At 30.3% G+C, this 12211-nt stretch overlaps 2 protein-coding genes across 4 annotated transcripts; one reads left to right on the top strand and one right to left on the bottom strand.

The window, feature by feature from the left end:
* Nucleotides 1-1620: 1620 nt before the first annotated feature.
* Nucleotides 1621-9231, bottom strand: LOC108906482 (histone deacetylase 11). 3 transcript variants are annotated; one of them, XM_018709755.1, is made up of 9 exons: nt 9141-9231; nt 8788-8936; nt 4222-4398; nt 4014-4124; nt 3851-3942; nt 3210-3381; nt 2593-2798; nt 1983-2091; nt 1621-1843 (listed from the first exon to the last, which is right to left on the bottom strand). In XM_018709755.1, the coding sequence occupies exons 3-9, from the start codon at nt 4357-4359 to the stop codon at nt 1670-1672; spliced, it is 1002 nt and encodes a 333-aa protein (XP_018565271.1). In that variant the 5' UTR covers nt 4360-4398; nt 8788-8936; nt 9141-9231; the 3' UTR covers nt 1621-1669. The 3 variants fall into 3 exon arrangements, with proteins under 3 accessions (XP_018565271.1, XP_018565270.1, XP_018565272.1); XM_018709754.1 differs by lacking the exon at nt 8788-8936; XM_018709756.1 differs by lacking the exons at nt 8788-8936; nt 9141-9231 and adding an exon at nt 6337-6567.
* Nucleotides 6644-12070, top strand: LOC108906480 (uncharacterized protein PFB0765w-like). The gene is made up of 7 exons (XM_018709752.1): nt 6644-6726; nt 9796-9868; nt 9936-10229; nt 10346-10733; nt 10931-11238; nt 11309-11577; nt 11630-12070. Exons 1-7 carry the CDS (start codon nt 6698-6700, stop codon nt 11958-11960), a joined length of 1692 nt encoding a protein of 563 aa, XP_018565268.1. The 5' UTR covers nt 6644-6697; the 3' UTR covers nt 11961-12070.
* The last annotated feature ends 141 nt before the right edge of the window (nt 12071-12211 follow it).

Raw genomic sequence — 12211 nt, 5'->3', positions numbered from 1 at the left:
TTCAATCAGTTATGATGGCTACGCATGTTCCACCGTCAATTTCGTTTATTTTGCATGCTTAACATGTCCAAGAATTCTAGTTAAAAACCAGTTCGCGCTTGGTCGATGCATTTGCATTTAGGTGTGTTTATCGAATAAAACCTTAATCAGTTTTATTTAACACATAAAGTGTTCTTTTGACACACTTATGGGTTTTTAAAGACAGTCTGTGGTTCAAAAAAAAGATATCATAGATTTGCAACAGAATTCTTTCTTAGATCTAAAAACTACCACGATGTTTAAAAATTGAAAGTTATTCTTCATAGACACGTATTATTCTTTAAGACAAAAGAACATTTATTTTAACCCACTGTTTGCAGCTTTCACACTTCTCTTACAAAAAACAAATACAAGACAATCCACTATGCCTAATCACTTCCTAAGAAGTTATAAAATTCGGGGGTAACGGAAACATCTAAGTGGCCTAAAAGCTAGCCTGATTTAATCCATGTTCCTCCGGTCTTAGAAAAGTGATCACTGACCACTTTTAATACATTCACTGACGTCTAACGCAAATAATAGTCTCGCTTCCTCCAACCTGTTCACTTCTCGAGGCCATAACCGTATTATAGTAACCTAATTTTCGCACAGAATTCTGATACCTCTTGTTGTTGCTGGACTTTCATCTCAAATATGTTTTTATATTTAAGAGGCTTACGCATGAATAAGTTATTTTGGTACGTCTGCTAGACTTGAATAGTCAACAGTCACAAATTTTGTTAGGAAAGAAATAAAATCATTAAGGTGTAGATATTATCCACAGTAAGATGTAACTTATTCTTGTTAGTTACATAATGTGCAGCGGATAAATGTGCAATAATTAAGAATTTAATCAAATGAATAAGAAAAGCGACAATATATGTGAATAGAATCCAACTTTTGGATTTTTAAGAAATTGAACAGATTCTAACAGTTATTTACTATTTATAAATCTTGAAGATTAAAATGTGGAGCTACAGCAATAGTTATTTATTGTATAAGTGCGTTAACTAGCATTTTATCCAGGCAAGAATGTTTAATATTTTTAATTGGTACGAATTTATTTTCGGATGGGTATTTTTTATTCATTCGATATCTACCTCTAACTCTCAATGGTATTTCCAATATAAAATATTTTTTTACTTAACGATTATAACATTAACCTACTTGTCTTTATACAAACACATACATGTCGGATACAATAGGTGCTTATAATACATTAGAAAAATTCGTGGTTGCCGTTACTGTCAACAAGGATAAAGCGAGATAGGGATTTTAATTACCTTATTTGATTGATTTCCATTTAACAATTGCAGAATATCACGTTGCTGCCACGCAATTAAATTACCCACTTTAAATTGTTTTCCTACTTTCTGTTGAGCTTTTCAAGTAAAAACAACGGTCATATCTCCATACTGGGAAAACAATAAAGGGAAATAAGGAATTTTATAATAATTACATTTTTAATTGTAGATTTTAATTGGTAATTAAATTAAATCGTTATAGCAAATTTATTGCAATAAATTCAAATAAAATATGTCCTCATTGATCATATTTTTATTTAATAAGCAAAATCTATTTTAATAAATATTTATTGACAACTTATCTTTATATCTACAATATAACAGTCCATGCCTATAATTTTTTTAAGTCAAAAATAATACTCTTGTGGTCCATGGATTAGGCCTTCCTTATACAGGTGTACTATTGAATCAGCTATAACTTTTGCTGTTTTCTTTAAATATCCGCCACTTGTTAACATTACTATCGGAATGCTCCTTGAGATTGCTTCGCGAAATACCAATTCGTCCCTTTTTATGATACCCTAAAATGAAGAAAGTTCATTAATACTAAAATTAAAAATTGTCGTCCACCTTATGTCTACGGAAAAACTAAAAACAGCAACTATTTCAGTTATTCACGAGGATAACAAATGCGTACTCAAAAGATAAAATGAAACTAACTTTTTCTGAAATCGACATCCCTCCCAATTTGTCGCCTTTTAAAATGTCAGTTCCAGCGTTGTAAATCATTATTTGTGGATCAAATTCAGCGAGTGCTTCAGTTAGGTTCCTAAAAAATATATGAATAAATTTAATCAACACCAAAATTAATAAAATAATAAAATAAATATCTTGGTAATTAAATATTTGTTATAAATAATTTTTAGTGATGATTATTTTATAATTACTGATCATAACATTACACAAGCAATCTCTTTTATTCCTAACAATTTTTTACCTAAAAGTTATTCAAGAAGTTACAGACTTATGAAGTATGAAAATGGAATATGACTATCAATTTCAAATTGAAATAGGTGTAACTACAAAGAAAATTTAATTTTGTGAAAAATTAAACATTTTGTACAAAAATGTGCAACTCCTTCCAAGATTTCAGGATCGGCAACCCCTATTATAATTTTTGATTTTGCAAATGACATACATTCGAAACTTCTGCATTGTGCTGATGGTATGCCAGGCCAGGCTTATTCGAATGTTGCATAGCTGGTAGCAATACAAATTTTCCAATATCTTGGTTGGGTTAAAAAATTGGTAGCAATAAAATAAGTTTTACCTTTTGACAACTTTCAGATAAGATTCATCCGACACGAAAAAGTCAAGTTCGACCTTCTTTCTTATGGCCTTCTTAGCTTCAGTATCCCAGGGATAAATCCATTTGTTGAAGACGTCCATAATATACACATTAGATTTGCCTTTAAAATCTCGTTCATAACCATTGCCTTGATGGGCGTCCAAATCCACTATCAAAACTCTTCGCACCTTAAGGCATATAGGTATTAGACATATGGAGTTGATTTGTGTAATTATTGTATCTACTTCTATCCATTATGTTTTAATAGTTTCTATTAAGCAATTATAAAGTGCCCATAATGTCAAGAAAACATAAATTTATGAGAATGTTAAAGATAAGGTCAATGTACCGCTAATGGAACATATCTAAAACATCTTGTGGTTATTGTTTATTAGGAAAATAAACATTTTCATATTTTTAATAATTGAACAAAGAAATGTGCGAATAAGCAACACTACAACACATAATTTTTCTAATTAGTTTAGTTGACTAATAATTTCAAAATATGTAAATATAAACTTTAAAAAATGGTGTAATGTGAGAAGTTATTTCCTCAACAAACTATTGTAATGACTATTTTTTTAATGTCATAAAATTACCTTTCTAGGAAAATGGAAAAATAGAAATTTTACTAAGAGGGTAATATCGGCATAGGCGCAAAATCCGCCTCCTTTTGTAGCACAACAATGGTGAAACCCCCCTCCAATATTTATGGCCCATCCTCTGTCTAAAGCTAGCTTTCCAGCTAAAATAGATCCACCAGTCTGAAATCTGTAAATGGATATCGATAAAGATAAGTTTTATTGAAAAATTGCTACAAAATACTTACTGGCAAAGAGTGACCTACTAATCTGTAGCACGACTTGGTAACACTAAGCGAAATAAAGTTTTAATATAGTCATAGCTACGCGCGCTCTGTCCAGCATTGAATTGCACCCGAAATATCTAGTAAACAACTAAAATACTTTGTTGCTGGACGGAACATGTAGTTCGCAGAGTAGTTACATCCCATAATATCATTAGTTTATAAAATTTAATTCGCCTAGTGCTCAAATAAGTCAAGTTCTCATAGCATCTAAGATTAGTAGGTCGCTCTGTGCCAGTAAGTACAAAATACGTATGTAGCTCACGGACCGAAAAATGTGGATTGATTGAGGAAAGTGAGAAGTGAAGTAAAACTCGAAGGAATTTGACTTAAAATTTGTTGAAAGCGAAATTAGATCACACCAGAGTTACTCACCTCATTGGTCTAAGATATGCGCTTTGAACAAGGCAGTTTGGCACTACGACAAGGGCGAATACTTCTGCTATTTTAGCTACGTATAGACTACACTGGAACCAAAATGAAATGATGCAGTAGAAAATTAAAAATAAACGAGAGAAACCAGTCTGATTCTACTTACATTTAACTTTTTCAAATATCTCTTTGAATGCACCATTAGCAAGTCTTCTTTAGTTGCTTCGTTTGGCACAACTACAGTCTTTTCGTTAATTAAACCTTCTTCATTTAGAAACTAAAACGAGTCATTTAATAATTCATGTCTATATTGTGAGAATTGTTTAGAAACGCTACATTTAACAATTCATGTAAATAACATGTGAATTGTTTACCTTGTATACATTCTTCCACTTGTGTGCATCAAAGGGGTGTAATTTTTCTAGCCCCATAAAGTTTACATTGTACTCTTTCCTATAAATGATAGGCCATTGTTCTTTACTGATGTTGAGGTACAGATTAGTTGAACTCATATTATTTTATTTAAGAACGAAAGAACAGCATATTTTTATCTGAAACGTAAATTAAATTAAAATATGGTTTCGTCGCTGTTAGAAGCTATAATTTTTTTAGTTGTGTCTATCTCAAACTACCGCATTAAATGATTTATTATATTGATTCTGAATTTTCGGGATAAATATTTAAAATATCCTTGAAAGATTAACCTGGCATTTAAATTATGAAATAAAAAGATGATATTTACAGATGAAAAACAGTTTTACAATTATGTATATTTAAAGTTTTTTTTTGTATTTCCTTTGGAAATATAGAACGTAGAGCAAAACGTACATCATCAAGGTATAAGTAGGATAACTTTGGATGTTCTTGTATGGATTTTCACTATTTTCCTAATTTGAGAATTGTTCCTTTGGTTAAAAATTGTTTATGTCAATTCAGGGTGTCCGAAAATTTCACTGACAACGTTTGGCTGCATATTCAGGACGATAAATAAAAACGTTCTACGAAAAAAAAAGTTAAATAAAATTTTTGGTTACAAACCTTCAAAGTTGTCAAAAATAAAACTAATTTAATTAATAACTTCATAATCCTTTTACCGATCGCGTTAAAATTTGAAACATTTATTTGAACTATTATGGCGTATTATTTCTTAAAGCTTTAGTCAAATCGATATACTAGGTTTTATTTTTTAGAACTTTGAAGGCCTGTAATTCAAAAACCAAATGTTTTTATTTAACTTTTTTTCGTAGATTGTATTTATTTATCGCCGTGAATATGCAGTCAAATGTTGTCGGTGGAATTTGTGGACACCCTGTATATGCTTTATTCTAATAATTATTTTAAAATATTTTTACGATATTAACAAAGACTTGAAAATTTCTTTGCCTACGAAAAACATTGTAAATTACTGTAGTCAAAAATGATGTTTATAAAAATAAATACAATATTAGGACAATACATACGCTGCTTTCTCTTATTTTTTGTTTATTATTAGACGGATAATAATTAAAGCCTTAATAAGTTAGCAGACCACAGTTAAACTGTAACGTGTTCGTGAGTTAATTGTAACATCGTCTTTAACCGTGTCAAGATATAATCACGAACACAGTTTTATGACAATGGTTTAAAATTAACTAGACGATAGTTCTGCTGATTGAGATTCATAATGCATACGTGGAATGTACACATAAACTGAACATTTTTTAACAGTCTCGAAAGAAAAAAGTATTTTTAATGTGAAATTTGTTTGTAGGTATGTGGTCTCCAACCACATCAAAAGTAAACTTCTCTAAAGTGATTCTATGAAATTATGTATTTGTGGTTAATTTTACGAGGATACTTCAAAAATTAACTGCAAATTGCCAAGATTTCATTTCAGGGACAATTCAATATTTGAATTTTACAAAGTGAGAAGATACGATGTTTCTATTTCTTCAGGTCTCGAGAGACATATCTCTCTCCTCTTGAAAATAAATTCTGAAACTGTTATTACAGTATTGCATTGTCGAAACCAAGAGAGTTGCATGAACAAAATTTGGACAGGACATAGCTAAAACAATACGAAACATCGCCTTAATGTTAAAAATGCTGTCAACGCCGTTCTTGGTGGTGAAAATTCGAAATATTTGGAATTATTCAATTTTCGTGGCTGAAAACATACATAGGTATTGTATTTTTGACACCGAGAGAGTTACACGAAACTAAATTTGTACAGGACATAGCTAATACAATGCGAAACATCGCCTTAATGTTAAAAATGCTGTCATCGCCGTTCTTGGTGGTTCGGAACCAAAAAATAGCGAAGTCTGCGAAGCAAAGGGTATATTTATTTTTTGCTTCTTAAATCTCAGCAGCTTGCAACTGTACTTATTTATGTTTCTACTATTTAATTTAAAACGTAAAAAAGAGAGCCCAACATTAAAATATATTCAGTGTGTAATTGACCAACACAATCGTAGAAATTGTAGTAAGTTAAACTTTGTTTAAATTACCTGTGTTTTAGTTTACAACACGCAAACAACATTTGAAATTCCCCCGCGACACTATTGATCCAGTGGCAGGTGTTCATTAAAATGCACAAATATAGCAAGACCGGAAGAAACCCAGAAACGCTGCACAACACAAACAATCCGCTCTACACAGTTACATTTTTAACCGAACTCTTTTAGGTGCCTGTTAATCTTGATTTTGTCAAAAACTGTGGAGAATATGTTACGAAATGTCATGTTACGTACACCTAGGGATATTATTAAATTAGTTAGTTCTCTGTCACACTGCAGAGGTCCTTGATGTGAAGCCGAATTTCGAATTCGAAAGGACGTTGAATTTTGGACAAGGATACGTACGCAATAAATGGAAGATATTACTGGAATACATATTTCGTAAGTACATAGTTTATCAAATACGGGATTAAAATGAATGGATACCAACAAAAATAATAATTCATTAGCGGGTAGTTTAAATGTCATATTTTATTATTAAGTCGTGACAAAAATTCAAAAAAATGTCAGTAATTGTCAAAATTGGTAAGTAATTAAATACAAAAATCTGAACTAATATGTAAGTTATTATGAGAGGATCTATATTTTTTCTGCTATACCACGTTTATTTTTTCCCCTTTATAGCCTTTAGAAGCTACTTCTTTTGCTTTACAACAAAACCAAGCACAATTTTTAAACTATAGCATTATCCGTTTGTATTTTGTACTTTATTGGAGGTAATACACATGTATGTACACATGCCAGTATAATTTTGATATTTGAATAAACAATGACGCAAACATATTGAAAAGAGACATACAATAGGTATAGGCCAAGCATTATAGAGAAATGCTTACAGAAATTATTACCTGGACAAAAAAATATAACCGTATAGAAAATTAAATTTTAAATTGAGTTTCTTGTTCATTAAACTCGATCCAAAATGGCGAACATGGTTAAAAAAATCGCAAAGTTGCAAAAAACGATTTTTCTAAAATAACTAAAAAAATATAGCACCGATTAAAAAGTTTTAAATCAGAAAGTTGTAGGTTTTAAAATGATCTATCGACTGATTGTTTGTAAGTATCGATTGCTTTATTACTTTTCGAGATATATCGATAAAACCGTTATAAATCTTCTCTTTTCTCTTCTTCCATAACTCGTTTACATTTACGTTCCCGTACTTGCTATTTAAAAATTTAAAAATATTAATTATTTTTCGAGATAGATTTAAAAAAAAGGGGCTCTCGAAAATTTGCTAGATCTTCTCAGCGGATAGCCCTACAGTAACGATTTTCGGTTTATTTTTTTCGTAAANCTTTTGCTTTACAACAGAACCAAGCACTATTTTTAAACTATAGCATTATCTGTTTGTATTTTGTACTTTATTGGAGGTAATACACATGTATGTACACATGCCAGTATAATTTTGATATTTGAATAAACAATGACGCAAACATATTGAAAAGAGACAAACAATAGGTATAGGCCAAGTATTATAGAGAAATGCTTACAGAAATTATTACCTGGACAAAAAAATATAACCGTATAGAAAATTAAATTTTAAATTGAGTTTCTTGTTCTTTAAACTCGATCCAAAATGGCGAACATGGTTTAAAAAAATCGCAAAGTTGCAAAAAACGATTTTTCTAAAATAACTAAAAAAATATAGCACCGATTGAAAAGTTTTAAATCAGAAAGTTGTAGGTTTTAAAATGATCTATCGACTGATTTTTTGTAAGTATCGATTGCTTTGTTACTTTTCGAGATATATCGATAAAACCGTTATAAATCTTCTCTTTTCTCTTCTTCTATAACTCGTTTACATTTACGTTCCCATACTTGCTATTTAAAAATTTAAAAATATCAATTATTTTTCGAGATAAATAGATTTAAAAAAAAGGGGCTCTCGAAAATTTGCTAGATCTTCTCAGCGGATAGCCCTACAGTAACGATTTTCGGTTTATTTTTTTCGTAAAGAATTATATTATCATGCTGTTAATAAATGTTGACAATTTTATTAATTTTTAGGATAAAAAAATGACTGACTGACTTTTTTGGGTATGTTTTTTTCAAATAACTGCTGAAATTTTTTCATGAATTTAAAAATAAAATATTTTTCTACGATCAGTCGATAGATCTTTTTAAAACCTACAACTTTCTCATTTAAAATTTTTCAATCGGTGCTATATTTTTTTAGTTATTTTAGAAAAACCGTTTTTTTGCGACTTTTGGATCGAGTTTAAAGAACAAGAAACTCAATTTAAAATTTAATTTCCTATACGGTCATATTTTTTTTATCCAGGTAATAATTTCTGTAAATTTAACATTAGGCCGTGACAGAATGCTTGAACTAATAATAGAAAAAAAGTTTGAACCTATGGAAATGCCGTGCCTTATTGATTAGTCTTATAGTTATTATTCCTAGTTACTTCCGTTTTTTAGTTTTAAATTCAAACCCACCTGTTTCTTCATCGTGAAATTTTATTTTCGTGATATCTGACATTCTTTGTAAGCAAATTAAAAGATGTAAAACTCTTTCAACAGTTTTTGGTACGATAACTTGAAATTGAAATATTCTACCACACAATATTTGAGAGGAGAAATTTTCTCTGTAATATAAAAAAAGGAATAAATTAAAAAACACAACATTTAAATTTGTTTTGTGAAGTTCATAACAGAAAGGAGTTGAAAAGTAGACTTCAATAAATTACAAGAAAATTTTAACCAATCTTTCCAATTTAACTGCCTAAATAACTAAATATATGATAGTGCGCATATAAATGTACATTATTTATAAACTTCAAAATACTTACAATTTTTATGAACAACAGTACTTAATTCTGCTAGTGCATTGGTAAATAACGTCGTTTATTTTGGTACCTACGCAGTGAGACGAACAACAACGTAGTTTTGAAATAACTTTTGATTGTAGCATTTCTGCTTGTAATGTAGAAGTCGCCAAGCTGTCTATAAGGTAGTCCAAGGACATCCAAATGTTCCATTTGACATTGAAATTAACTTCTATTAATGTTAATTCATCGAGTCGACGTCAGGCAGCAGATTACCTGCGTTGTTTTAAGTTAAATAAACACAATTATTAAATGTTTTCATATTCCTAATCAAAATGTCGACATATTAATACTATAATTTGTATTCTAAACAAGAACAGCTTCACTGAATAAAAATAAATGTATTTATATCAAGTTATCCAGTACAATTTTGTTCCCTTAAAAAGTTACATATCCAAAAAAAAATAATAATATTTTCATCTATGGTAGGTACCCTTGAGGTAAGACCCACTCGCTTCTGGACACAGACAATAGATGCCAATTTTTTCCAGAAGAAAACAACGAATACTAATAAAACCGAAAATTATCAAATTTTAATTTGCTAAATTCATATATACATACCTGTTATTTTCTGTAAGGAAAGCTTGATTCTACATGTTGACTGATATTTTAATTTCAGAAGTTTTCAAACAATCATCGAAAACTACGAATCACTAATTAAAGAACTAAACAACGATCTTGATTTCTTTAAGGTATGAATGTTTATTTTGACTATTTTGTTAATAAAATAATAGACGTATTAACCTCGTCTTCTTACAGAATGAACATGAAAGCCTGAAAATAAAAATTTCCATTATCCTCGACGAGAATAAAAGGCTGAATCAAGAATTAAAACAATCGTTCTCCCTCAAGGAAAATGAAATTTCACTATATCATGATCACACTGACCTCACTACAAACTTAAAACAACAAGTTCAAAAGTTATTAGACGAGAAAGAATGCACAACGAAATTGTGGCAGAATTCATTGAGAACGATCGACTTTTTGGAAGGTGAACTAAAGGTTTTCCAAGCTGGAACTCAAGGATTTGTTCCGAAAAAAGATGTCGTTAAAGTAAGCTTTAAATTATTTTGTCATTAATTCTTATTTTAGTGAAGCAATAAATGGAGCTTCACTAATTGATTAATCTGAATAAGTCTACAGATGGGAAAATTTTTTGTACTTTTCAGCTAAAACAAGACTATGAAGAAAAATTGAACCAAATTGAAAGCAAACTGAGTGCTACACAGAGGAAACTAGAAGCAATCCAAAAAAGTTGTACGCAAGAACTGGGAGCCAAACATTTGGAAATAGATAAATCCTTGGAAACTCAAGCAGGGGCCTTTAAAATAGTCAAAAACTTGGAAGAGGAGGTTTTAAATTTACAAAAACGTCTTCAGGAGTCGGAAAAGATAAGGTTGAAGCTAGAAAAGAATATCAAGGAAAAGGAAGAACTTGTAGATAGTGTTAATCAAAACAATGTTGAATGCAGAGAGAAAGTTAGAGAAGCTGTGCTGGTGGTCACAGCTGCTTTGAACGAAAAAGATGCCGCACTTCTTCGAGAGAAGGAAGCTAAGGGTAAGCAAAAATTGATAAATATTAAGTAAAGTTGTTAAATAACAAGAGCCACAATTACCATAAGTTCTTGTGCTGCAGCTTTTAACTAATTTTGAACTGATCATCTACAATTTAGTACCAACTTTTATTTTATCACCAACGTTTCAACTTTTATAAAATTGGTCTCTTTAATCTTTCAAAATCAAATACATTTTTAGACGAAACGCAAAAACTGAATGAAACACTTCAAGATATCGTTCGAGAAACGGAAAACAAAATCAAGAACGAAGTTAATAAACTTAAAATAGAACACAATTTCAAACAAGAGCAGTTGCTAAAAGATCTGAAGGTTGCCGAAGAAGAAATTAAGACTAAATCACTAGAAATTGAGAAATATACAACAAAGTGCAAACTTCTGGAAAATGAAATCGAGAAATTTCAAAGAGGAATTTTTAACATCGACGAAAGTAGAACCTCCAAACTACTCGTCCTCGAAAAGAACTTGGAATCAACCTTTCAAAAACTGGTAAGACGAATACAAAAATATGAAATTTGCAATTGTGTATTTCTTTTTTATTATCCTTGTTACTTATTAGTTAGTTTCAGAGAAACAGAATATTCAGTTAGTATCAGAAAAGGACGCCATTAAAAATGACTTGGAACAAATGGCGAGTCACTACGAGAGAACACTGAAAACTAAGGAAATCGAAAAGATCACACTCCAAAACAAGATAAAACAGCTACAATTGAATCTGGACGACAGTAATGGTAACTTGGTGCACTTGACGGAAAAACTAATAAATGTCAACAACCGACTAGACGTAATGGAAAAGGAATATTCAGTACAAAGGGAGAATTATGAATCGTAGGTATTCTTGCCCGCATCAACAATTGTGTATGCACATTATATTTTGTAGGTCCACGAAACAGTACTATGAAAATAGAATAGTAGAAATAAACAATAATTATACGAGTAAAATAAGACAACTTCAGGATGAGGTAGATTCTAAAACTGAAATAAATAGAAAATGGATTACAGAGACGAGGATTATCAAAGACAATTTGGAGAAGCTAATAGCCGATTTAAAAGTTGAGATTCAGAAACTGAAAAGGGAAAACAAGAAATTGAGGGAAAAATTGTTAGAGTCCCATAACAAAATTGAACAATACAAAACATTTATGGATTTAATTTCTAAAGATGTGAATAAGATTAGTAGTATAGCCATGGAGAGTGGTAATGTTATTTAGTATATTAAAAACCTTTTGATAATAGTGGCATCGCGTAATTATTTATCTTAAAAAATGCTGTGATTTATGTTTTCTTTGTTATAAGGACAGATCAGCATGTAAGGTAATATAGAAAGAACACTGTTGAATTAAAAACATAAATTGTTTAATAAATATGGTGTCCACAAGTTTGCTTCATACTTTTGTAACTATGAGGTCTGTCATTATGAAAGTTTTTACTTTAAATCTAACCTGTCTAGCAACAGAGATAC

The sequence above is a fragment of the Anoplophora glabripennis genome, unplaced genomic scaffold (genome assembly GCF_000390285.2).
Source record: "Anoplophora glabripennis isolate ALB-LARVAE unplaced genomic scaffold, Agla_2.0 scaffold47, whole genome shotgun sequence".
Taxonomy (NCBI): domain Eukaryota; kingdom Metazoa; phylum Arthropoda; class Insecta; order Coleoptera; family Cerambycidae; genus Anoplophora; species Anoplophora glabripennis.
Note: the sequence above shows the minus strand (reverse complement) of the source record. Positions and strands in the feature narration are given on the sequence as shown.